General features: G+C 46.3%; 1 protein-coding gene across 1 annotated transcript in view; it reads left to right on the forward strand.

The window, feature by feature from the left end:
• Nucleotides 1-26,395, forward strand: part of LOC122370659 (chloride channel protein 2-like) — an 88,599-nt gene that overhangs the window by 57,314 nt on the left and 4,890 nt on the right. Inside the window, exons 14-19 of the mRNA XM_043346449.1 lie at nucleotides 3,913-4,030; nucleotides 5,663-5,981; nucleotides 15,049-15,224; nucleotides 15,996-16,152; nucleotides 18,371-18,467; nucleotides 20,391-20,521. Of these exons, the coding sequence (XP_043202384.1) occupies nucleotides 3,913-4,030; nucleotides 5,663-5,981; nucleotides 15,049-15,224; nucleotides 15,996-16,152; nucleotides 18,371-18,467; nucleotides 20,391-20,521 (998 nt within the window). The remainder of the gene's footprint in view (nucleotides 1-3,912; nucleotides 4,031-5,662; nucleotides 5,982-15,048; nucleotides 15,225-15,995; nucleotides 16,153-18,370; nucleotides 18,468-20,390; nucleotides 20,522-26,395) is intronic.

Raw genomic sequence — 26,395 nt, forward strand, 5'->3', positions numbered from 1 at the left:
ATGTAGTGGGATTCCTGTTCTAGGTACAAACAAAAAATCAGCCACCGCTCCCATGACCCATCCGGGCCAACCCGGGACCGGCCTCCCGCGTGCGGGGCGCCGGCCCTACAAGTCGACGGCTCGCACGCCCGGCCGGTGGATAGGGGGCGCCGCCCGCGATACCCCTTCGCCGGGCGGCGCGGGCGGTAGCTGATGGCCCACGGTGGCTGATGGCAGGCGGGCCACACCACGTCGCGTGGTGGTGACGAGCTATACTTTTATAGCTCGGCCGCCGCCCAATCAAAATGCAGATGAAATGTGGCGGGTGCACACCGCAACGTTATGTTGATGCTCATGTGGGGTTGAGGGGGTTGTTTGCCGTGCTGAATGCCGCTACTTATCTCCCGTCTTGCCAGCTGTACAGGGGACTAAGCGTGGAAGGCTGTGTCTCACATGGTGTATGTCTGTATGTTCGTGTTTGGGGGACACCGGTGTGACAATTTCGTAACCCGTGTTCTCGGATACATATATGTAATAAACATATGGGAAAAAAAAGAAAAAAAAAGGTTTTTCGAAGTGCACGCTAAACGGCTTGTCGTAGCGGGCTGAAATTTTCAATACCCTCTGGGGCAACCTTTGCGCATCTTTTGCCGAAAAAAATTTGATGGGTCATGTCAGGTCATGGAGTTATGACGTCATAAGAGGTACAGCCTCCGGCCGGATTTTCACAAACTGAGTGCCAACGCCCGAGGTTTCCTGCCGGTGGTACGGACATCGGTTGATGGATCGTGATGAAACTTCCCATGCATGTTGGGGCAAGTATTGGCTATCATATGGTATAAGAAATTTGACCGGGTCAGGTCAGGTCACGGAGCTATGACGTCACAAGAGGAACAGCGTCCGGTACTATTTTTGAAAAGCGCCCGAACCACTATTTTGCTAATTCTTGTCACCTCAATGGGAATATGCAGCAATATTAGCTTCTATAGGGAGCAAATGGACCTCCCAAATCCAAAAATACAATCAGATTTCAAAAATTTAAATTTTGATTTTTCGAATTTCTGCCGCCGACTGTGACCTTGCCGACTTCCGGCGCTCCCAACGCGCCATTTTTAGAGCTAGGGAAACGAAATACATACCAAACGATAGAGAATTGATCAAGGAACACGATAGTGAAGGTTTCAAGTCGATATCTCCCACCGTTTTGCCGCAATCGCCGCCGAAAGTTGAAAAAAGTCTATTTTTCCGAAAATTTGACCTTTGACCGGTCAAAAGTAGGTCAAATGTTGACCTAGGACCAAAAAATATACCACCAATCGCGAGATCTCGTTGAGAGCAATCCGTTGTTTTTTTCCGCTAAGCTCTACGACCTTCCGTTTCGAAACGCCAGGGGGGGGTCGTAACAACCCCCCCCCCCCTGGTCGTTCGTGTTATGAGAAATGGCCTGGTCGTGCGAGGGTTAATTCAGTATGAGACTCCGCTCGCTTCGCTCGCTCCGTAATGAATTAGCTGAAACACAGTACCCTCTGTCTATAAAATGAAGCCAAACGTAAAATAATGAACACTTGAGGCAGGTTTTTGAGATCACCCTCGCCGGCACAGGCCATTTTGCGTCCTTCGACGGCACAAGGGGGTGGGAGGGAGTTGGTACCAGCCCCCGTTCACGAGCTCCAGAATCCCTTTACTGTGACGTCACCACGGCGATAGAATCTCCCTTGACCGATAGGTATGCATGCAAATTTCATCATCTTTCGAGCGAGCTGGAGCAAAAACCAATGATTATGTGTCATCAAAAGTTGTACCAATGTAACAATGAGTTCGCCTCATTACGATAAATGGGGCTGAAACTAAAAAATAGGACTATATCGAGCCAAAATCAGCAATTCAAATGACTCCTTCAATTGAACGGGAAGGATTTCCTCTGATGACGTCACCACGGCGCCTTTATTTCCCTAGTGAACCAACCTGAGTAGTAAAGGGATCTTGGTTGGTACGACCCCCCTCGTGTTTGGCCCCTGATCGAGCTAGAGCTTCGAGGAAAAAAACGAGCGTGTTGCCCATGACGAGAGGAAGCCAATGATACCCAATCTAAGGTCCTGGGTCATCGGTTGACCTTCCAGGTCAGGTCAATGACTCAAAAGTCGGGAAAATCGGGACCTGTTAAAACGTCGTAAAGAGTTTAAAGTCATTGAATGAATTCGTAACCCAAGAAGTCGTCCCATCAAAACTATCCCCTTTTCTGATGCAGCTTTGCTGCGGCAACATTTGCTATCTTTTCTACAGGGCTTCCATTTACATATTCCAGCGTTGCTTTAAACACATCTTCCTGTATCCTAAACAAAATGTGTATTTTAAGTGCAGCTGACGCAACATATTTGAAAAACTCAGTAGGTTTCGACACTTCCATAGCGCCACATTAATTCTTGTCCATTTTCTTCTCCATCCAAGGGAACAATTGCTGTCTCCAAGATTTCTGGGTTCACTGCTCTTGAATAGAGCTCAGATGTCGCGGCGCTCTCAAAATTATGAAATGGAACGGTCCGGCGTATTTTTTGCAGTGGCCATTACAAAACGACGGCAAAGGAAACATGACGCGTGAAATTGCGCAATGCATGACAGAGCTTCGGACATCCGTATCCTCGAACTGCGGAACGAAGAAAATGGAAACGGCTTCCTGTGGTGCCTTTGAATTTCAGCGACCGCTTCCATCTGAGAGACATTGCTTTGACAAAACAACTAAAGCATCAGCTATTGACACAGTATTGACGTTAGCATTGACACATATTTTAGCCAATACTAGCGAGATATCGCAGTCATATTGTGCCCGAACGTCCGATAATAGGAACTATATTCATATGCTAAAGCGCTGTTTGTACGTTGTGAAATGCACATAGCTGATAGCACCTACTTTGGAGGTTCATTCCTTATAGATCCATTTCAAGAACGTTGGTCACGCGACTACACATTCTGTCCTGCTTATTATAACGTTTCCGTAGGTCAATAATTAGTTCATAAGTTTTTGGCCAGCCTAGCTATGTCATACCGTGCCTCGCAGCCCCTCTTGATCTTACTACATATTAGCTCCGTTAAGAGCCCCATCAAAAGATACTACGGGCTCGCTAAGATATTTCATCCGCCATTACCCGCATCAAATAACCATTCTCTAGTTGAGGCCAGTTCCGTAATCAACTGTAATTATCGACCATATGAACGCCAATGTTGTCATTATCTGACTTTCCTGAAGCCTATCATTTCGCCTCACAAATTTTAAGGATTATTTCTCCAGCGCTAGCCAGTCATAGCTCGGCGAAATAATGGAGTTCAACAAATATTTGTAAATGGCAGAAATGCAATCACCCCGTCAATAGTTTTACCAAGGACCGCCGAAGGACGCGATAAGTATTGTCCTCCGCGGCAATCGCTCCCTCACCGTTCCGTGCTTCTATCCTCAGGATACTGAAATCCTTCTCCTCCACGCCGCAACCCCCCTCCGGGCTGGACAGGCAACTTTATCTCATGCGGGCTGCTCCCTTGGAGCGGCACCGCTGCTCCCGAGGGAACGCACCCCGTAGCCGGGTGCAGTGAGTGCCTTGGGGCTGGGTGGCCTGTCCTCTGGACGGGCTCAGCCCCGGCGACTCACTAGGGTGCCTGCCCAGACCAATGTCTCCCCCTATATCCTATCATCCTCCCGGCTCTGAAATGGTCTCATTGGACCGAAAGGGCCTAACCCAACAAAACAAAAAAAAAGCAATCGCTCAATTTGAAACGGAACATTTTTTTTCGCGTACATTCCGAGTCTTCCTGCAAGGACGTAAGTGTAAACAGACGTTTGTACTCGTAGAAAGTGCATTACGCTCTTGATGTCAGAAGAAACTAGACATGTAGATCGTGCCCACCGCGTCTAACCGTCCCTTTCTTCCCACTTTGTGACAGAGTCGATGATTCTCCTGGGCAGCATCAAACGGAAACACCTCGTTCTGTTGCTGGAGAAACATCTGGGCCGGGACCGCAGGATGGAGGTGGTCACTCGCTGGCAGAGAGCAGCACAGAAGTGAGTGAACTGGGGGAGAGGGCAGCACAAAAGTCAGTCAGCGAGGGAGAGGGCCGCAAAAAAAGTGAGTCAGCTGGGTGAAGGGGCAAGGGAGAGGACACCCTTTATTGAGTCGATTGGGTTTGGAAAAGGATCAGAAAAAAGAAATAAGAATGCAAGTTGTCATCTGCTGTATGATGCTTGCGTAGAGACAGGAGAGGGCTGCACAAGAGATAATCAAATGATTGGTTGTGTTGAAACGTGTGTTGATACACGATTCATGTTTTTGCGTGGAGGAGAAATGGATGACCTGTCTATATGGATCTCCGACACTGATTTACACTTCGAGCTCACGACGTAGCTTGCCATTTCTAAGTCGAGCCTTATACAATGAAGCCGTTGTTCTTACAATTTCCAAGGAGATGCGCAATAATTATATGATGTTGATCGCTAGACAATATGTAAATGATAAATATAGTGATATCACACACTATGTACATGTAAAATTAAATAAGTTCTAAACAAAATACATCCGAGCGTTACCCGTCGCGCACCACCGATTGCACCGTCTCGCTGTCCGTTTGAGCCGCACCGATGCACACCCACGCATCTATCGCTGGGAGCCATTCGGCCCCCGGTGTGCCACCAATCTCTCTCTGGCCGACTATAAACCGGTGTCGAAAGGCTCGCCATGGGCACCTGGGAGGTGGAAAATGCGCCGCCTGCCGCCTTCATATGGCCGGCAGTGACGCCGTCCGGGCCGAGCCGGCTGTCGCCAGTGACCAATATTCGCAGCGGGCCAAATCCTGGCTAGCACCATTTGTCTTGCACGGGCCGGGCAAGTTGGAGCGATTTACCGAATCGGCCGACATCTGGCACCGCTGCAGAGGGGGCAGATGACTGCAGAGTGCTGCATCTGGGCACCAATTGCAGCGCGGCACCGATATGTGTCATTGCAGAAGTGAGGCCTGTCTGACCCGGCCCGGCATTGATGGGCGGTGGTATCGGTTTCGTGAGATGCATAGCGAAATCAGAAGTTGCTCAGCGGCTTCTAGGGTCACTCCAGTTTAGAAGTAGACCGGATGCTGCGGAACGTGTTATCGTATGGTATGATATTCGCCCAGCGTGCATCAGATGGGGTCGCCATCTCAGAAACAACGAACCTAGATAAGTGTAGACGATGGATGAATGAGTAAGTGGACACTCAAAAGAGTGCAAAGAACCGTTTTTGCTTAGCTTGAGCCGTTTAGAGGTAACTGATGACCTAAGTCTTACATTGTTCCTAGATAGACTGCGTCTTATGTTTTAACAATCATTATGATAATATAAAGAAGAGAAGATTCATTGCCTCCCCTGACTTCCATAAAGTAGATTCATGTTTTCTCGTGCTACAACAAAACATGTGGCTATAGATAGTTTTGTAGCGGTGGCTACCAGTCCGTTTCCAATCCGCAGTCCTGCAATCCGCTGTAATACGTTTCCGTTCGTCCCCGTAGTACATTGTCAGCTGTCGGTTTAACGGTCACGGCTGATCCACATGGTCCGCCGTCGCACCTGCTCCCTATCCGCACCTGCTCCCTATCTACTGAACCAGCGCTGTGTGAAACGACAAACCCACGCCGCTCCCACATACCACCCCTCCTCGCCCTTCAGGGTGCGTCTGAGCCGGCCCAACCGCAACTGGAAGGACCTGGTGGCACTGGCCACCCTCGAACGCCGCGAGGAGCTGCGCCGCGAACACGAGGCTGCCGAGGCGGCCGACGTGGCCGCCTGCCCCGAGCCGCCCGCCGAGGAGGAGCCCTCCGTGGTGGAGGTATCCGGAGCGCGGCTCGCCTGTCCTTCAGATGACGAGCGCGAGACGGAGGAGGAGCCGGTGCCGGTCAGGAGGACGTCCAGGTTCGCCGTGACGCCCGTGAAGCTACCGTCGCTGCGGCTGTCCGGTGCTGAGGCAGAGGAGAAGGAGTCAGACCAGGTGAGCGGGGGGAGACGGGTGGAAGGATGTGAGAGGGAGGTGGAGTGAGGTGTGACGTTGGTCGGTGCAAGCTGCTGGGACATTGCGGGGTATAAATTAGAGCGACAGCTATGACATGCTTCGGGAGGTGGTGGTAGAGGGACGTAAGATCAACGATCGTTGATTGTGAAAACGAGAAATTGTATGAAAAGAAAACGAGGATGCGCTCTAAACTTCTGCAGAGGTGATTAATGATTATGTTGATCAGATGGTTACGAAATGGACGGATAGCTGAAACAGTTTTCTTCTAGTTTCTACCTCAACTTAACTATTCAAAGCCCATGCACTAAAATGTGAAGGTAAAAAGCGTAAAAGCACGCTCTTTCTACCGTTCACTGCTCTTGCAAATGCAAAATTAGGGATAAGAAATGCACAAGGTCACATATAAACATAGCCCCAAAAGTTTTCTAATAACACCATGTTTTTTATCTTCAGCCTTCCTGAATATCTCGCTCTGCAGGATCCCGCGCAATCGCAAACTAATACAGTAGATACCCAGTGACAAGCCGTCACCTGCTCACAATTCCAGCAAGTTTGCTGTTGTCGCCGGTCCGCGATGGTGGCATCCCACCGGCGCCCACCAGGATGCATTCTATCTCCACACAAATTGTTTTCCCATCCAGCAGGTGCTGGTGGCTCGTTACCGGTGCGGACCTGTATTTTCCGGTCCGTCGCCGCCCTGCCGCCCGTGGGACCGGCGCGGTACTGTGTGTCCTCCCCAATCGGGGCCCTGCAGGGGTGCCGACCGACAGCACCTAATTGCACGGCCAGATACCCCGCAGATATGCACCGCAGGCGCGCCATTGACGAGTGGTGCTGTGTGCGTCACGGTGTTAGTCGCTGGGTGACTGGCTAAACGAACGAAACTCATGTTGAACAATATGAGAAAGCGCTTGTTTGAGGCTCATGATGATGATAAGTATAATGATAAAAGAAAACCGAAGCCTCATAATAATGAATGTATTTTAATTTATGATGTATACTTGCATACACTCGCAATCATTTAACACACGCACTGCAGCGGGTCTGAGCCGAACACGAACTGCAGGGGGGTTGAAAACACCCCCCCCCCCTAAGATGTCGAAAACGGCGCAACGTAGCGACAAGCGGTAAACGGCGTTGGATAGGTTGAGATGAGATCTACAAGAAATACTAAGATCATTTTTGGGTCAGGTCAAAAACGAGGTCAGCAGAGGTCACCAAACTCAAAAATGTTGCGATTTTTAGCGATCTCGACATCCCTCCATATTTCCCGCTTTATCTCGGGAACTAGATGAGCTAGAAAGTTGCGAAAAAAGCATTCGATAGCTGTTGAAACGCTCTTTCGCTAAGCTGTCCTCAGATTTGACTTAAGGTCAACGGTTCAACCTATAGAGGTCATGTAATGTCAGATCAATATTGCAAATTTTCCGGAAATGCTTTTTCTGCAATAACTTTTCTTCTCAAAGAGATAGATAAGTAATTCACACACCATCGTTCTTAGCTCGTCAAGGCGCATCGAATGGTATATAATATGACCTTGAAAGGTCAAGTTCAAAAGTTGACCTCAGGTCAAGGTCATGACCTGACCGAAATAGGTGCTGCATATCATTCGATCCGCATTGACGAGACAAACACGAGAAACGTCGAACAGAGTCTCTATCTCTATTCAATTAAAAGTTATTGAAAAAAACCGTTGGTGACCTCAGGTGACCTGAGATCGAGGTCATGTTAGGTCAAACCTTGACCAAACTAGGTCAAGTTGCATTTTGATCGACGCGTCTTGATAAAATAAGCGAGATGGTGAAAGAATGACGTTTCTATGTCCCATACTTCTCGAGTTATGCCCGAAATTGCATGCCGGGTCCCAAAAAGTGACCTGACCTAAGGTAACAGAAATAAAAATTTCGAAATATACAAAATGTTCCTTATGGTCTCCTAATATGTTTCTGAAAGTTTCATAGCATTCAGTCAAATGGTGTGGATGTAGCACAGCGTCAAACTTTTTATGAGCTGAGGTCACTTATCGTGACCTGGTGACCTGACCTTGCATGACCTAACACTATTTTTTTCAGAGGTGATGTACAATTGTTTGATGAACAGTTATACAAAGTTTCAAAGCCGTAGCTTCACTGGTTTTTGAGTTACAGCGAAAAAACCAAAGGGGGGGGGGGTTGAAAACAACCCCCCGCAGTGCGCGTGTTAGCCCGGCAGTTGCTGGGGTATTTCGCCACCCACCGTTTGCTGAAGGGGGGGGGGGGGCGTTAAACGCCCCCAGCCGATAACTCGAGAACCAATAGGCGCAGCGAAACGCACGAGGCGGCAAACGAAAGAACGCGACGAGACTCTTCAGATGAGTACTTTAAAGTTGAATGTTGAGGTCACAGGTCAGGTCAAGGTCAGGTCAAACACCTGAAATCGGGCTTTCAGTAGCATGGGCTTCAGGACTTCGCAATGGGCGCCTCTCGTCATAAACTCTGTCAAAACGGTGCACAATCCATCATATAAGGCCTACAAGAGTGTCAGCTTTATGTAGGGGTCAGTCAAGCATAGGTCAGGGTCAAGGTCAGGTCAACCGGGCAGGCACATATCCCCGAAAATCAAAACTGATATTCGCAGCCTGTGACACATGTTTTATGAGTAATTTGGGGCGTAGAACACGATGGTGACATTCATTTGACCATATGTATGTGTACCTAAGTGTTTGGCTAAAAAAGTTCAATTTAACCCGCGCGGGGCTGGGGTCTCCAGCCGAACGCGCGGGGCTGGGGGGGGGGGGTAAATTTTACCCCCCCTGTTATCTCCCGAACTAACGGTCCGATTTGGAAAATTCAAACGCCAATCGAAAGCTCTCATCACGAACTACTAAAAACATGTACTTAATTTAAAGTTTGAGGTCAAGGTCAAGGTCAGGTCAAGGGTACAAATTGCAAGTTTCTACAGTATCGGCCTTGCATCGTAGTTGCCGAAGAATGGAGTCATGGACTGAGACTCATCGCCCAAAACGTGTTCTTAGGCTACCAAGACAATATTCGTTACATACAATATCATTCAGAGGTCAAGGTCAAGGTCAGGTCAGGTCAGGTCACCAAAAAACAAAATATAGAAAAGGGCATGTGCGACACATGTTTTATGGGTCATTTTACTCATAGAATTCAATAGGCACACTCAATAAGTGATATGGACCACCTCTGGATGAATTTCAGGTCGAGGTCAGGTCAAGGTCAGGTCAAGTGAGGTCAAATTTTGAAGTTGGTTGTTAGGGCCTAAAAAGGTGTCTATCTGATGCAGTTTTTCACGGCGAATCGAATGGTGCTATTTTTGTTTCCGTACGAGGTCTAGAACTTCCAAAAAAGTCATTTTTCAAAAAAAATGTGTGTCGTGACGTCATAAAATTTTGAATAACTCCCACATTTTTGAACCGATTCTTCTAAAATTTGGTATGTAGGTGCACATAGACCACTTCTCTGACATATATTCCGGTTTTTTCGATAGACTCAAAATTTTGGATTTTATAATGATTTTCCCAAAAAAGTTAGTTTTTTGAAAAAATTTAGGCCAAAATCCAAAGTTTTCAAAAAACCGAGATAGCCATTTGATAGACAAAGTAAAATTACGTATAACCTTTTTTGTTACGTCTTGATTCCTTTAAAAATGAAGATGTTAGCGGCGTTTGAACTTTTGCCGTTTTTGAGGCGAAAATGACGAACATGACGTCACTAAAACGTCAATTTCTCAAAAATTTTCCGACGGATTTCGCTCAAATTTTCAGGGAACGTGTCAAATTGATGTAAGAAAAGGTACTGAAAGTTTGGCGGCGCTGCGCGCCGCCGTTTTTGAGATATCGCAAAAATTCGCGAGGGGGGGTAAAATTTACCCCCCCCCCCAGCCCCGCGCGGGTTAAGAAATGCATGTATCATGGTCGTGAAGTAGTTACGAGAAATTGCCAAAATTCAGTTCAAGATTTTGGAAAATGCGGAACAATAATCAACAATCGAAGATAGCCATTTGATTGTTCATGGTATTGGCAGTCTAATGGCGTTTACGGCATGTCTGTATGTCCGTGTGACTTTATATGATTTTTTGAACATATGCCGTTTTTGGTCGAAAACTCAGAAATCATGACGTCACTAAAACCTCCATATCTCAAAAAATTTCCGACCGATTTTTTTAAACTTTGTCACAATTCACTTCAATCAATCAATTCTGTACAGGTACGTAATAGAGGTGGCAAAATGTGGACCCGAGGACCCGGTCCAAAGAACCAGTCTGGACCCATATGGGTCCAGACCGGTTCCTGGAAATTTTCTGATGGGTCCAACCGGGTCCTTCCATAAACTATACATCTTGCACACTACACATTATTGCAAAATATGAAGTGAATTAAGTGAATGCTTCTTTGCGCACAGTAGCTCATGAGTATTTCCAATTGGAAATAGGCTGTTTTACACGATGCAACTAATGATACCTACAAGTAGTTTGTATCCATTGACTGTTGGGGAACGGGTCCAACTGGTTCCGATTCCAACTAAGACCGGGTCCGACTGGTTCCAGAAATGTCCAGCCGGGTCTGGTTCGAGTCTGGTTCCCAAAATTTTCATCTTTTGCCACCTCTAGTACGTAAAATTTGGCGCGCCTGTGGCGCGCCGTTTTTATGCTATGGCCCGGCGAAAAAGGTGGGTGCGTTTAACGCCCCCCCCCCCCCCAGCAACTCGCGGGTTAATAGATAATGAAGGTGCATCCGGGTTTGATTTTGTCTTTATTTACGGTTAGTTTCTTTCTGAGCTTGTGTGCTAGCGACAGCTGAATACCGTTCTTAACTCGTAGGTAATATTAGGCAAACTGTAAGCTTGTCAACATCTTTCCAGCTTTTGAGCGAGTTTGAAAAGCCAAAAGAGCCGCTTCTGCTTTTTCTGCTTGCTGCTTAGAATTGACAGTGATCCATTTGTTATGTAGCTAAATACACCCATTACAGATATGTTCGAAGAAATCTTCATATAATGTTTTGTCGGCGTAATTTGTCTGACGTGTTTGCGAATCGTTTTAATTGCAGCTGTTGTCTTCCACTTGTAATTTGTCTGATGAAGAGTGCGGTGAAGTAAGATTTGCATGTTCTAGCTAAGATATGGTGGTATTTGCATTTAGTCTAGCTGCATATCCCGGTAAGTTGTTTTATGAGGAGTGCCACGATATGACATTTCCATAAAAAATCACGAAAAAACGAGCATTCAAATAAGTATCTTATTCAAGAGCTATGTATCTATTTAAAAGACTGTGTTTTATCAAATTTTACGCGATATATGCAGCAGCTGCATGTGGCATTGTTCTTTGGTATCGGCAATCGTTGTGGGCATGGACATCCATGCCATTCTGTCCCTGACCCGCCATTGAAGACAACTGAACCACTACTTTGTCTTTATCTTTCCAAGCCGGAGCCATTGATAAGCTGTCACGTATTCGAGGGGAGCCTTGTTATTTGTTAACCCTCGCCCGCACATGCCATTTTCCCATCCTAGAACGCACATGGGGGGGGGGGTGGTTGCCACCCCCCCCCCGCGCCATTTCGTTCCTGTTGGAGATAGAGCTTAGCAGTAAAGACCAAAAAGATTCTTTGGGAAGAGACGAATCCAATGATACCCAGTTTTACTTTCTCAGGTCAGTCATTGACCTTCCAGGTCAGGTCAAACAAAAGTATTGCTGTTTTGGGTCACCGTTGGATATCAAGTGCGCTGCTTATCAAATACCGATGACGATGCTGTTTTCTGGTGCCAAGCCAGCTAGAACCTCTTTGTCACACTACCCGACCAGAATTTTGATGCTGAGGTCATTTCAGGTCAAGTTAGGTCAAGGTCAATTATATGTGTTTGTATGTCTGTGTGTGTCTGTGTGTATGCTGATGTGTGCACCGATTGTTTTTGGGTCCATATTACATGAAATCATGATCTGAGAAGCTTTTACCAAAAATGCAGTCAAAAAACTTCACAAAAAGCAAATTCAGCTTGCCTAAAACGCAATTATCTTAGATGACCTAGGTTGACCTTGACACTGACCTTGACCCCTGTACATCGTCGAGCAACATGTTCCATGATAGGTGGGAGGTAAGACTGGCAAAAAAGGCCGAAATCAGGGTGTCAAAAGCTCACAAGGCCCATGGCAAGCGCAAGATGTTGAGAATTGGCCATTTGGGTCATGACATGACCTGAAAAACAAGTTCATATCTCCGAAACCAAAAATCACAGCAACTTGAAATTTTCAGTGGACATCAAGAAAGGATAGAGGAGCAGCTATACGAAAAATCAGCCTTCTAGCTCTAAAAATATTGAGTGCAGAGCAGAAAGACTACTTGGGGGGTGGCAACCACCCCCCCCCCCCCCATGTGCGGGCAAGGGTTAATTACGTAACATGAAACTAAATATTTTAGTCCTTCCTTCGCTCAGCTCGGATTTCTGAGGAGTCACGTGAACCATCCATTTACTGGGCTCGGGCGGTGCCTTTTCAGCGCCGTGGCGTGCTGGCGTTTGCGGCGCATTAGGGCACCATGTCACTCTGTGACACTCCCGTGCAGGAGTGAGGGCGACGCCTGTCAGTGGGAGCGAGTGCTCGCCCGTCAGATGTGGTCCTGATTGGAGCGGGGACGGGATGCGCCGATCGCGGACTGGTGTAGCACATATCCGGGGTATCGGGTGGCCGCTAATGGTCACAGACGGAAATCTCCCCGCTCTGACCGGTCGTCGCTGAGGGACGGGTGACAACATGATACAGCCCGAGGTATACAGCGGGGCTAGCCGAGCGACGGCGCGGTCTCGTCTGAACGGCAGCTCTTCAGTTGGTGTACCGACTGACAGGCTGACTGAGCAATGAGCACAGCCGACTGACATCACAACACTGTATGCTGACACGACGACACGGGGATAACTGACAGCACAACACACAACACATCTTTCCGAGCGGCAGTCTGATTCTCCGACAGTTTCCAAGCGAAACCTCGACTACCTGAATGAGCCCCGACCGATTGCGCCACACATTGATCAGACATTCAACTCGCGCTAAGTTGCTCTTTGTTGTAGTTCAATAATTGCCTGGCCATTAGAGCTATCTATACCTCCGACTAGCTGGGAGATCACTTGGGAACAACTTTGAACACTTTGAAATCAACCTCGACTCGCAGAAGAGCCATTCTGCCAGACGAGGATTCGCTTCATCTCTGTTCACGTGTGATCCATCACCGTCTCTTAGGCGGCAGGCAGTGATGGTCTCCCCATCCGTCCTCCGTTCGCCCCTACCCTGTCCTGGACAGTGGCGATCTCCGCCCCAGGGCGCGACCCGTCTGCACCTCGGCCGCCCTCCGCCACCGGCTTCCGCCCGCGCACCACGGTCGGCCCGCGAGATGATCCATTATCGGAGTGGCCCGCCTGTCTGCCACCGGTATCGTCTACAAAAAGCCGGCGTGATGGAGGACAAGCGTCGACAGCAGGTACTAAAAGCCCTGGTATGGCCTAAAAAAGAGCCAGCTGAGACGGAATTGAAAGGGTTGGTCTCAGAGCGCACTCAGGTAACTAGGTTTAAATGGTTTATTTTCCTTGGATAGCCCGATCTCTCTCCTTTAAATGTTGCACAGATCAAATAACCGAATGCCTTTACCAGACTCGGTAAGGTAGCGTCACCTGAAGTCGTTTGTGGAACACAACTTCATTATTCTTTGTTATTCTCCTATGGGCTGCAGTGGGTTGTTTTGATGTAAGTACATTAGGCTGCAGGACCAGGCACACCGAGGAGCTGCAAGAATGGATGTAGGGTCACACTCACGGCCAATTCTATGCTGCACTCAATGATCGTGGAGCAACAGTCGAAACGATTTCGCTGCCATAAAAACTTTTGCAACGATAAGTTTGTTTCCAACAGTTCGTGACGAATCGGTGTGAAACGTCTCCAAGTTCTTGGAATGGTGTCTGAGTTTCGAGGACTTGACACGGTCGTCTCTGGCATGTTTTTATCAGTGGATCTGCGACTGTCGTGAGATGCGACACCCACCAGCGGCGGTTTCGTGATGATCGATTCGTTCTCCGGGTCGTCGTCGGTGATAAGTTTTATTTCCGACCGCTAAACCCGACCGTTACCCGGCGGGATATCGCGCATCCCCGTCCCGAAAATGGTCGCGGCGACCCGGTGCTGAGGAAATGGCCCGGCCGGGCCGGCGACCGGGCGCTGCGCCCCGCGCCGGCCCTGCCCGGCCACCCCGGCGCCCGGGGAAGATGGGCCATTTAGGCGGCGACTGGGTCTCCGGTACGGCCGTAATGGGCTATTGTCAGTGTTCCGTGCCGACCAAACGGCGCTAATCCGATATAGAGCCATCACAGAGGCGACCAGTCATGCGTTCGCCTTCTCGGCTGGCCCACTAATCATATGGCAAATGGATCACGCTCGTGCGCCGCGATATGAGGGAATACTCACGGACCAATGATGAAATGTGGCCCCGAGGCGTTGAACGACCCTCCGGGAAATATGCGCGGCGAGGTTGGACTGAACGTAATCGATCGAATATATGTAGATGGTGAAACTCTTTCAATTGAATAAGTTTCCTAGCATCCTCCTTGGATCATTGCATTGGCAGGTAGCTAATCTCAGCGAAATAGTAGGTATTCGATGAAATACGACAGTAAAAGTATGAATTTTTAAGGTAATATATTATTAGTTTTGTGGCGTAAATTAGGGTAGGTGTTGCTGTCGCCTCTGCGTTCAAAGACGGCATCATTTTATTTTGTTATGTAGCAACGCAATTGAACAATATAAACGTGTCAAAATAAGTACTTACACGGTGTCGAATGTCGATTAATTGTTTTCAATAACTCATGTATTTATGGTCTATAAAGATAAACAGCCTCACTTTATGCATCAGCTGGCCCGTTCACTGTTTTTAGAAGTAGCACCGCACAACCCCACTCAGTCTTCCATCCCCTGCCAACCATTGCCCTTGCCCAAGAACGTTCTCCGTACCTGAGCGGTAACTATTCATTGCCTGTCGGCTCAGGGAAATTTCGCCCGCCCCCAGGAGGCAGGTGTCGTCAGATCGTCGAGTCCGACGCCGTCCGACGCGGCGGCCGGCCGTCGGCCGCTCAAGCCCATCCTGAAGAAGACCAACTCGTTTCGACTGTCCCCGAGCAGCCGCGAGGCCGGCCACGTGCCAACGCCCTACGCCACCGTCACCGGCGGCACGGGAGACAGCAGGTAAGCGGATAAACAAGAACGGATGGCCGGTGAGACGGCCGAGAGTGGCTGCTTTATGGGACTGTATGTGATGTGGTGAGGCTTGTGGCGACCTTGGGAAATTGCTGTGCTGGAGAGGAGGTGGGTTTGAGTTTCAAAAGTGAGATATGGTACTTTGGTGCTGCGCATGTATGAAAAACGGTTACCTAGCTGTCCTTCATACTGTATATTGAAGGGAAAGGAATAACACGCACCTCACAGTCGTTATGTTAGGCGCCGCGTTATGCCGTATCCCGCGCTATAGTGCAGTTTTTGCTAGATACCTACCTACTCTCTGAATGCATGACATTAAGCATAATGAAACAATTTATGTAAATCATCAAATCATTTTTATAAATGTACCCGCCTGCTAGTAAAGTGAGAAGGATTTCGACGCAGCCTCGTTTCACGAGCCGTGAGTTCGTACGTCAACTGCGGATCAGGGTCGCTCGCTGCGACAGGATTCGGCGGATCTTGCTGATGACCCACGGCGTCCAATCGGATGGCTGCAATCAGTCACGTGACGAGTGATCCCCTCCAAAGCTGGTAGGGACACTTTTGCTGCTCTAATTCCAAACACTTGGCTCAGAATGCTAACATTGATTCCATGCTGACAGAACGCTCCTGACGGCTGACACATACACATAATAGGTATAACACACGCACTAAAAGTGTAAATATTATTAAACCGCAACGCGTCGGAGCTCCTCATTGGCTGGTTATGCTGACTCTCGGTTGTGGTTGTTCGTTCAGGATGCAGACGGCGCTGGACCATGTTCTGCAATCAGCACCCTCAGCCGACGGGAAGAAGGCGGCCAGCAGCGGCGATAGTCCCGAGGACGAAAACTGCGCGCGCGAGGAAAATCCGCCACGGTCGCGGCTAACTCCGACGGAGAAACGCGTCACCCTGGTAAGCATGGTGCTGTATTCGGGTTTGGGAGTTTTTGGCAACACATTTGTTTTGTATTTATTTGTGTTGTCAAATAGCGTTTATTTGTTTCCCAGGTGACGTTGATTTACGAAATGTTATGGTAAATATGTAAATAAATGAAAACCATTGTTTATCACGCAAACAAGTTTTGTCGTGAATGAAATTTAAATTCAAAATATTGTTGTCAAATGATTTTACTGTGTTTCCGCACTTGTATACCTTTCACATGACTTTCACGAAACAATAAGGTTAAAAGTTAGAATAAGGAAGCGATCATTAATTCAAGTAGAATGGTTATGATCGCGCTCGTAGATCCATCATTATAAAACATGGAGTGTGGTCAAATAATGAATGATAAAGTGGTTCTTCAAACGACAAACAGTCTCCCGACTGCAGGACGATGTTGGGTCACCCGCGCTAGCCGGGTTCGTCTGTGTGGGCTCAGTGGGAGTAACCTGGTTTACCCATGGGTGGTGTGAGCTGCATCGGACAGGAGGGCTGACAACGACCGCGTTTAAAATCGGATGAGGCGTGCACTCCCCAGGCGACGCCTGCAATTGTCTGGAGATATAGAACTTTCGTAAACCCATTTCGCAGAAGCTCGGAAGTGTATTGCCGGGCTCCATGAAGTTCGTGGTCAGCTAGCCAGGGCTTATCAAACATTGAGGGCAATGGATGGCGTTATTTGATTCCATATTTGTTTATATTTTTATCAGCATATGTTACACAATTTGCGAAATTTTTCAGTGGCCCAATACATTAGCATGCAAAAGCTTAATTTTACTTTATGACACAAATTAGTAAATATCTGTTCAATTTTAATAACTTCAACCAACAGCTATCAGCCATGCTGTATTTACATCGAATCAGCTGTCACAGGAAATATAATGAGCCGAGCCACGATACACGATTTTACGGAGTAAATAAATACCTCTGCTCATATTATTTTGTAGTATAAGTTACCAAAAGTTGTCAAGCATCATGGCAAATGGGGCTAATTGTTAGTGATTTGTTGCGTAGTAGGGTCATTTTATTTCCAGCTAGCCGGTTTATTTGACATTTTCTGACATCGCATTGTCGTTGGGTTTCAGCTGGAGAGGGCCATGCGCCTAGTGCGGCGATATGAGGTGCTTTTTCTCACTCAACCACAATTATGGCATGCAATATCACTTCCTGTCAGCCAACACTTTTCCTTTTGTATAATTTGTTTTACAACGAGACGTATACTTAGGTGCTGACCTTTCCCGGTTACATAATTCCAACCTTTTTGCAAATTGGCAGTGTTAGATGCTAGTTTTCAAAGTTCAAAAATTTCATTTAATTTATGAATTGCTTTCAAATTGCTTACAATGCATTGCAAGTTATTAGCCATTCTTAAAAAAGCAGATTGGATCGCTTCAACGCACTCTAGTTCAATTGTTCGAAGCTGGCATTGAAGCAAGCCTTAAATTGATTGCCTTTTTTCAGGGCAGTTCATCAGTTATGTCTTTAATTTCATAACTTGTGAATGAAACATAAAATTGCGAACTTGAACTTGGAACAAAAGAGCTGGTAGCACAAACACTACAGCTATTTAAGAACTGCCCGGTGTCATGGCACGTGTCTCCCCTGCATCGCACTTTGTACTGAACATACCATCACCGAAGTCAACTGATTTTTTTGTATATCCCATATGCTTACCCTAGATGACTGGTTGGTAGCGCCTTTCTGAACCTTATATGCTGCCTGGCTTATGTTCATTCTTTATCTTATAAGATCTGCTTTAAATGCGTTTTTCTTGCTTCGATTTTTTCTCCATCCATCTCATGAACCCTTTGCAGATAATTTCTTTAATTATTTTATGATATTTTTATTTTTCTCTCGTTGGGGCACTAAGCTAATGATAGAGGTCCCTTCTCGATGCACAATCAGTCAGTCTTGGCTCATACAACGGAAACAGAGAAAGACTATTTTTTCATAATAATATCGTGTTTTCTTTCTCCAGTCCCAATCTGTCGCGTGTAATAGTTGTAGGTACGAAAAGTTATAACGCAAAAAAGTATGCTTCGGATTTTACCCTCGTTAGACATTTACTGACGAGTAAGAGCATTGTACAACTTACAATCAAGTACAACAAACAATCAAGCATACAACTTGCGCTCGGACCATCGGTTGCTTATGCTGATTGTTGTTTTGCTTTTCACCATGTTCTCACCAGCCGGTCGAGAGAGTAATCGACATGTCTTACGAAGACCAGAAACTCTGGGAGGAAGAGGAATTGGACAAGGAGGTCAACTTTGAAGATTGCAAAATAGGTAAGCAGAAGCTTTTGTCAAACGTGTAGCAATGAATAAAATAAATTCATCACTAATACAAATTAATTGTTACTGCAAGCATATAACCTTACCGAATTCTATAAGCTTTTACACATAACAAGATTAAAGTGTTTGTTGTTTGTAGAAATTTCATTGAAATAAATAACACTGAGTCATTTGTTATACCGGAAGGCGGCTATGACATGCTAATAAGGGTACATTTGATCTAGTATGCATGATTAATTTCAACATAATAACAAGCATGGTAAAACTTGGGTGATATGAAACTTGAAACGAAGAAGAATGGCCGCAGTGTGTCTGACGTGTCTTTAATTGCGACATGGTGGTGTCACAAATGCGGTCAACTGCATGCAATTAAACTTCACTCTAGTTTGTCGAGCGCCAAGTCGAATGTGACAGACGCTGCAGATGTCCAAATGGCGTGGTTATTGCATTTAGTACGACTGAGTGCGGCGATTAATTCATGTCGTCAAGGAGTCTCAGGCCTAGCCGACCTATACTCTCGGCTAGGAATCAATGCGTTTTATGGTTGCCGAATCTATATTACTATTTGAGGTGACGTAGTTTCTGTCTATTACGAAGGCCGCGACATGGTGCTACGTAGCGCGGGTTACAGGTCACACCGTTGGACTTACCGCGCTGCGCAACTCATAGAACAAGGATGGACAACGTGCCTTTGATGGGTCTCAGCTCGATCGGATCGATAGCGAGCGCGTGGCGCGTGCCCAAAAAGTGCAAATTCGCGTCATAGACTTTACATGTATTAATCGGCTGGCAAAAACGGGCGAAAACAGCCAAATTTGCCCGACACAGGTCCGGTCCCGGTGCAATATCTCGGTAACCGTGGACCCGACCGGTACGGGGAAAACAGCATCGTGTAGAGAATCGAACGGGCTATCGAATGGTGTGCGGTGCAGGGGTTGGCACGCGCCACGTGCACCGGGGAGGACACTTTCTTATGAAAAATGGACGTTTTGGACGGATTTTGGAATTTATATTAATTTCAGGTGATCGTCAGACGGAATGAGTTGAAACAGCGCCTATTAGCAATAAAAATGTACCGTCTCTCATGGAAAAATTGTGAAAAGCTAATTGATCAAAAACAATGTGGAAAAAATCGCTGAATTAAAGGGTATTTGTCCAAAATGTGCCACTAAATAATTACACGGATTTTGCTGCTTAACCTGATACGTTTGACAATTGAAAATGCTATCATTGGAAAGAGCATTCAATTCTCTCCAAGATCCAATCATCACGTTTGCATGACAAGCAACAGTATTCTTAAAAATATAAATGTTTCAAACCTCTGCAAAACGATTTTTAGTGAAAATTATCTACGCCTTTAATTTGTCATAAAACTACGCGCCTAAATTATAAAGCACATTTGACAGATTCTGAAGTGGAAAGCATGCTTATCAGACACGGGCACCTCGATGCGGTGGATATTTTTTCCACAAACCAAAACGTTTAGCCGTCAAAAAGCAATCGACCGAAATGAATAGATAACCCAACCGACAGAAGAACAACCGAACACCCGCCGATCGAAAATATCCCTTTTCGCGTTGCGGAGCACGCGGGTCACCCTAGTGTTTATCTATAGTTCCAGAGGCTACCAAATTGTGTACGCAAAGCCTGGGCAGAAGATATTGTACTTCAACGACTGCTGGCCAGGTTTATGCCGGGCTGAATACAAAACTTAAACTCAACTCACCCCAGCAATTAGCCTCAACAACTCAGTCGCCTTACCTACATTATCCCAATGAGTCTTGTCTGTTGCCCGATGACCCCGAGGCTTTTTGCTGCTGGCGAAGAGCAATGTTTACTCTTTGATTTGGCTCATGAAGTACACAGCAGAGCTGTGCTGAGCTGCCTCAGTGACCTGATTGCATGTGCCGCCCACAGATCCGGCCCCGTTCCAGCTAGTGGAGCGCACCTCACTGCTGAAGGTGCACTCGCTATTCTCAATGCTGGGACTGAACCACGCCTACGTCACAGCCATCGGCCGCCTTATAGGAGTCGTCGCCCTCAAAGAGGTCAGTTGGAGGTCCTGGTGTGCAGTCAGAGGTCAGTGGCTGTGTGGAGGGAGGTCAGTGAGTTGGCCCACGACGCGGGAGGTCAGTAGGAGGCCGATTGACTGACCTGAGAGCTTGGGATGGTTCACTAGATTCACCAGAGCACGAAAAAAGGTCAATGTATGGTCCCAGATCGTGCTTAGAGATTGGTGTGTGGCCCCGTGGGGCATGGAATCAGGTCACTTGGAAGCTTCGTGTGCGGGATAGCGGTTTTGTGCGGCTCTCAAATGCCGATAGATATTTACCCAGCCGTTGAGGCTGGGGATTGTGTATGCTGCATGCCTAACTAACAAAAGAAGCAGTTTTTCCGAGTTCAGGATGTTGTAGTAAATCTAGTAAATCTGCCGTGCTTGGTGGACTGTGCCTGCTCAAAAACTGAATATTAGGACCTAGAAGCGCTGTCTTCATAGCTGGTGGTAGATGAATAAAGTTGTTGAGGAATTTCTAGAGAACGCTAAATGTCTTCAGTAGCATTATTTTTGCCGAAAACTTGATTCATGAATCTGCAACAGTTTTAGAAGAAATAGTGTCTTCTCAACCGATATTAACCATAGTAATTCCTTAGTTATTATGATTACGTCAAATCTTATGTAGACCACACAACAACTAAGTTATGTATGTACGACCGCAACCGTGTTGTTACGCTTCGCTGCTTGCTGTGATGCTGTATCTGCAGTTGACTATATAAAATTGGTGTCACTTCTCTTTCCGCTGTTCCTGGCCTTCGGTGTGCTGTCGCTTTTCGACCGAGGTGCCCAGCCGCTCTGGATGTTGACCTTGTACGCCCTTCCTCATGCAGCTGAGGCAAGCTTTAGAGAGCACGACTAAGGATAGAGACAATGCCGAGCCCAACAGTCCCGTTTTGTTAATGTAAAGCAGTGAGACAGCAGCGCACGTAAGTCGCCCGGGATTCTTCTCTCCTCTCTATTTTACGTAGAGCTGAATGCATTTTGCATTTTTCATTATAGTTTGTGAATGTTCACGTATTTTGCTTTCTGTAGGGTGCTTGGATGTTATCGACCGATGCAGCATTTTATGCACGACATGAGCTATCAGTGTCGATGTTACGAAAACATGCGTCACTTTTCGAGCAGGAAAAGATTTTAGCAGGGGTTTTATGCATAGAGGAAAGTCACAAAGAATTCAACCAGCTATGCCTAATTCACAAATCCGTAGCATGAACTGGATGACCTTAACACATGGCGGGTCATTTATAGTGTGTTCATGAAGAGTTGAGGTAGAAAATGGCATTAACTTTGCCACATCCAATGGTAATTTGAAGCTTAGAATATTGATATTAAAAATAACGAAGCGTAATGAATGCGCTGAATAACTCAAATAGACCCTTCGCAACTTCTGCCATGCATGACATTGCCATTTGTATGTTCCTGACCTTAATGCAGCATGATGCAGGATCACCTTGCATGGTTCATGGGATATCAATTGACGTTAGTTATTCCACTTTCAAGTTAAACACATTACATTCGCAAGAAGACATGCGACCTCGCTCAAAGTATGACAAGGTCGATTTGGGTCGGACATGACGTTAGATCTGACATCACAACTCAGCGACCTGACCCCGAAAGTGATAGATTAGATCTTATGTTGGAAAACGTGTGCTAAATAAGGTGTCAAGCTTCTGTCCTTTACGTTTACGCATTTTATGTCTGCTTGAATTATTTAATAATTAACCCTGGCACTTATAGGGGGATCGAACGAACCCCCTTGGTTTTCGCAAATAACTCACGTAAAAAGCGGCCGACCGCGACGAAAGTTTCAGTACCCTCGAGATCATCAGTTTCACACCTACCCTCAAAATGTCATGTCCCTGACCCAAATGCCCTTTGACCTGTGACATAATCCTCGAGACCATGTTTGGCCGGAGTCGCGATTCGGCGTATGCCGGCTCACATTATCCGTACGTTTGCTTTTTTGTGGTTTCAAATGTTCAGACATGTGAGAGGATGCTTGTCATGCATATGGTGGGTGTAGAGGTCACCTGAAGTTCAGATCAGGTCAATGACTTTTGATGACCTTGGTTCACTTTTTCGAGCTATGTAGCTCGAGCTCGAAAATGCTCGAACTACATTGCTCGAAAGTGAGCTATGTTTTCGAGCTATGTTTTGGAGCTGATTTCGAATTTAGCAACCATTGAACATTTACGAAGTAGTTTTGGTGCCTTCGTAACATGTAACGAAGCTGTCAGTGGCGTATGACACCTACTATGAACACCCTGCAGTACTCCTACTGGTTGACCTGAGCTGACCTGACCCAACTTGGCCGAAATGCATGAAAACATCATCTATGATTGAAACTAACATAAAATTAGTGATCAGCACCACGAAAACCCCTTACCCACCTCACATTATGATATTCTAACAGGTCTTAATTTTCCCAACTCTTGGATCATTGACCTGACCTGGAAGGTCAACCAATGACCTAGAACCTGAAAATTGGATATCCTCGGCTTCCTCTCGTCACGGGCAGCACGCTCATTTTTTTCGCGAAGCTCTAGCTCGATCATGGGCCAAACGGCAGGGGGAAAGTTTCCAACGGTGATAGAAAGCACAAAAGTGATAGAACAAAGCGGATATCTCCAGTACCAGTACAGTACGAATTGAGTATTTATCATAGTCTTTACGACGTAATGACATCTACGTGACCTCAGGTCATTGACATAAAAAACTGAACTATATGTTATATGTACAACTAGGTGAACTTAGCGCATCCTGAAAGTTTGAAAGAAATCAGTCCAAAACTGTGAGTTGGACAGGTACATAAAGAAAATTGAAATCTGACCATGACCTTGTATCGGTTTTTCTGACCTGGTGACCTGACCCAAGGTCACCCGGACCTGAAATTTTCAGGACATAAATAAAAGGGTTGTCCCATAGGCTGTGCCAAATTTGGTGGCGCTGCGCGCCGCCGTTTTTACGCTATCTTCGAAAAACCTTAAGGGGGGGTCGCATCGACCCCCGCCTGCCAGGGCGAGGGGTAACCCGCGCCGGGCCGGGGTGTGTGTTTGAACACCCCCCCCCCCCTGCGTTTTTCGCAGATATCTAAAAAACGGCGACGCGGAGCACCGCCTTTTTTGGCACACCTGGTTGTGCATCTTTTCCTCACATGTTGTTAAAATTTCAGACCCAGGTCGCTCAAGGTCAGGTCATCAGGTCACGCCAAGTGAGCTCACCTCAGAAAAATTAGAATGCTCGTCATACCTACACCAACTGAACGATTGCCTTGAAACTTTCAACGATTGATAAGAGTAACAGTATCTATAAAAATTTTATCTCTGAATTTTGATATCGGTGACCTAAGGTCAGAGCCCAGTTTTACCAACAGAAAAATAGCCGCCTGCCGGATTTTTTGCCTGAAGATCGCTTCACATGCGGAGCATAAACGGTAAAGCCCTATCTGCTTACGTGCCCATCGCGTTTACGCTCCGTATGTGAAGCGGTCTTAATTCCGGCAAGCGGATATTTTTCTGTTGGTAAAACTGGCCTCAGGTCAATTTTACGGCCTTTCCATTAAAAGTCAAGCAATGGGAGAAAATTGAAAAGATCTCTTTTGCACGAACGCCATTCTAGACACTCTCAAACATCGGGATGCAGGTAAAATTGAGACACTGAACTGGAAAATGGCACCTGGGGCATTCCACGATAGATCGTACCACTTTTTTCCAAGTTGACACCCTCATCTCTCGGAATTCGACGAGAATTGGTCTCAGGGGTAATCAGGGGCTCTGAATCCACCTGTAACAATTTCAGGCTTATCAGATAAGTATTTTTTTAGTTATAGTGTATAACATTTTTTGGATCTTGCTTTGCAGCGCTAAGTTTGGCGGGCTGTAACTCTAAGACGGATTATTCAAATGCCAAATGTTATATAACATTGAACTTGCAATGAAACAGAGATTAATATGTATTTTTGAAATTTTGAAAAATACGCTATTTTTGATATATGACATATCCAGTTTTCTTTCATTTGTATTTTTTGGACTTTGGGACCAAATTTTTTTGAATTTTTATTTCTTTAAAAAAATATTTGGCTCATTGTTAAGAAGCATGCAAAAAATTAGGAAGGTGTTCTTTCTATAAATGTATTTATTTTACGTCACGATAACGGTTTCGAATAGTGATTTCGGGAGGGGAGCTTACAAATGGCGTGGTAAAGCTGCCTAGTGACAGCACGGGTTAGGGTAGCCTGGGGCAAGACGCCCCAGATAATTTATTTTGCTACATAACTTTTGTCCCACATCACCTGAAAGGCCAAATTTGTGCTCAATGCGTTCTTTGGACATTTTACTTTAAATTCCACCCCTCAAATTCATTCACTTGTGATCGGACTCCCAGCTAGGAAGTGATTTGTGAAGCAACTGCAAATAGGGCGTTTTGCCCCAACCCCAGGGCAAAACGCCCCACGGCCTGGGGCAAGAAGCCCCATACTCTAGATTAAAGATTAAACATGCTAGTTGACTAAATCTTATATGAGAGGTCCGTTAGACCTTGGGAGGCACGGCACTGAAGTTAGCACCTTCCATCCTATCAGGTGTTCAGCTACGACACTATTGTATGAGCAGGTTTTTCACCTGCCTCACAAGGCCAAATAATAAATTATTACAATGCAAATGTTAGCAAAATACTTCCTTTGCCATCCAGTTGCTGAGAAAAGTACATATAAATGCATAGAAACATACCGTTCGCCAGCTACTGAACATTAGGAAGTGGGTAGTCCGAACAACACATGAGGTAAAACGCCCCATGGGGCTTTTAACCCCGCGACCTACTGGGGCGTTTTACCCCATCACGTAGTTCGGTCAGAGAACAACGCCTTGCACTCCAGGAAGACATAATCTAACACGAACCAACCCGGCATTATAAGCGTTAGACAATAGTTGTTCAAAATACATAAAAGTCGTTAACCTGATGTGGACGATAAAAGAACGCCATGATGCATAATCTGACAACAAAACATAAAAATCACTCCAAAAACACATTTTCGGCTATATCTCCCTAAAGAGTCATCACAATTTCTTTCCAGTCTGCTCATATAATGATCGTATAGTGCACGTTTTATGGAAGAGAGGATGTTTCCCCAGAACCTTGCCAGTTCCGAGAAACATCGGTGAGGCGTTTTACCTCGGCGGGGCGACTTGCCCCGGTCTACCCTACTGAAATTTCAATTCAAGTCTGAGTCATCTGAAAAAAAGTGAAAAGAGGGTTCATTCAACCCTCTTTCCTATAAGCGCGAGGGTGAAAAAGGCTGTTTGGTTCTGACACTGTTTTGGACGCCAATGACCATAGCTGTCCGAGATGAAAGTTACAGGACGCATACATGGTGTCCTCCAGAGGTCTCACAACTTGTATATCTGGGAATTTTGCAAGGTTACATGAGGTCAGGTCGGTCACGCGACATCACTGTTATAAATCAATGAGGAAATATAAAAAACTGTTATTTTGGCGCCGAGAATGATCTAAAACTATCCCACGTACATGGTATCGTGATTTCATGCACTCCTTGCAAAGTCCAATGCTTTACTTTTGCATTTTTAACCTTGCGTGACGTCATTTATGACGTCACTAGGGTCGTACGAGTTTTTCGTCAATAACTCCCGATCAAATGGAGCTAGAGAGTCGGGAAAGCCACCAATGGACTCGGGAAGACCTTCCGAATCGAATGATATGCCATATGATACCCTTTGCCCAGCTTCGTGACCTAAAGGGCTCTGACCTGACCTTGACCCGAGGTCAACTACTTAAGTTGACCTCACCCTAGCAAAAAGTATACCATTAGATGCACCTGAGCTAGGCGAACACAATGATGCCAAAATCGCGG

Source organism: Amphibalanus amphitrite, unplaced genomic scaffold (assembly GCF_019059575.1).
Source record: "Amphibalanus amphitrite isolate SeventyFive unplaced genomic scaffold, NRLGWU_Aamphi_draft 001156F_arrow, whole genome shotgun sequence".
NCBI lineage: Eukaryota > Metazoa > Arthropoda > Thecostraca > Balanomorpha > Balanidae > Amphibalanus > Amphibalanus amphitrite.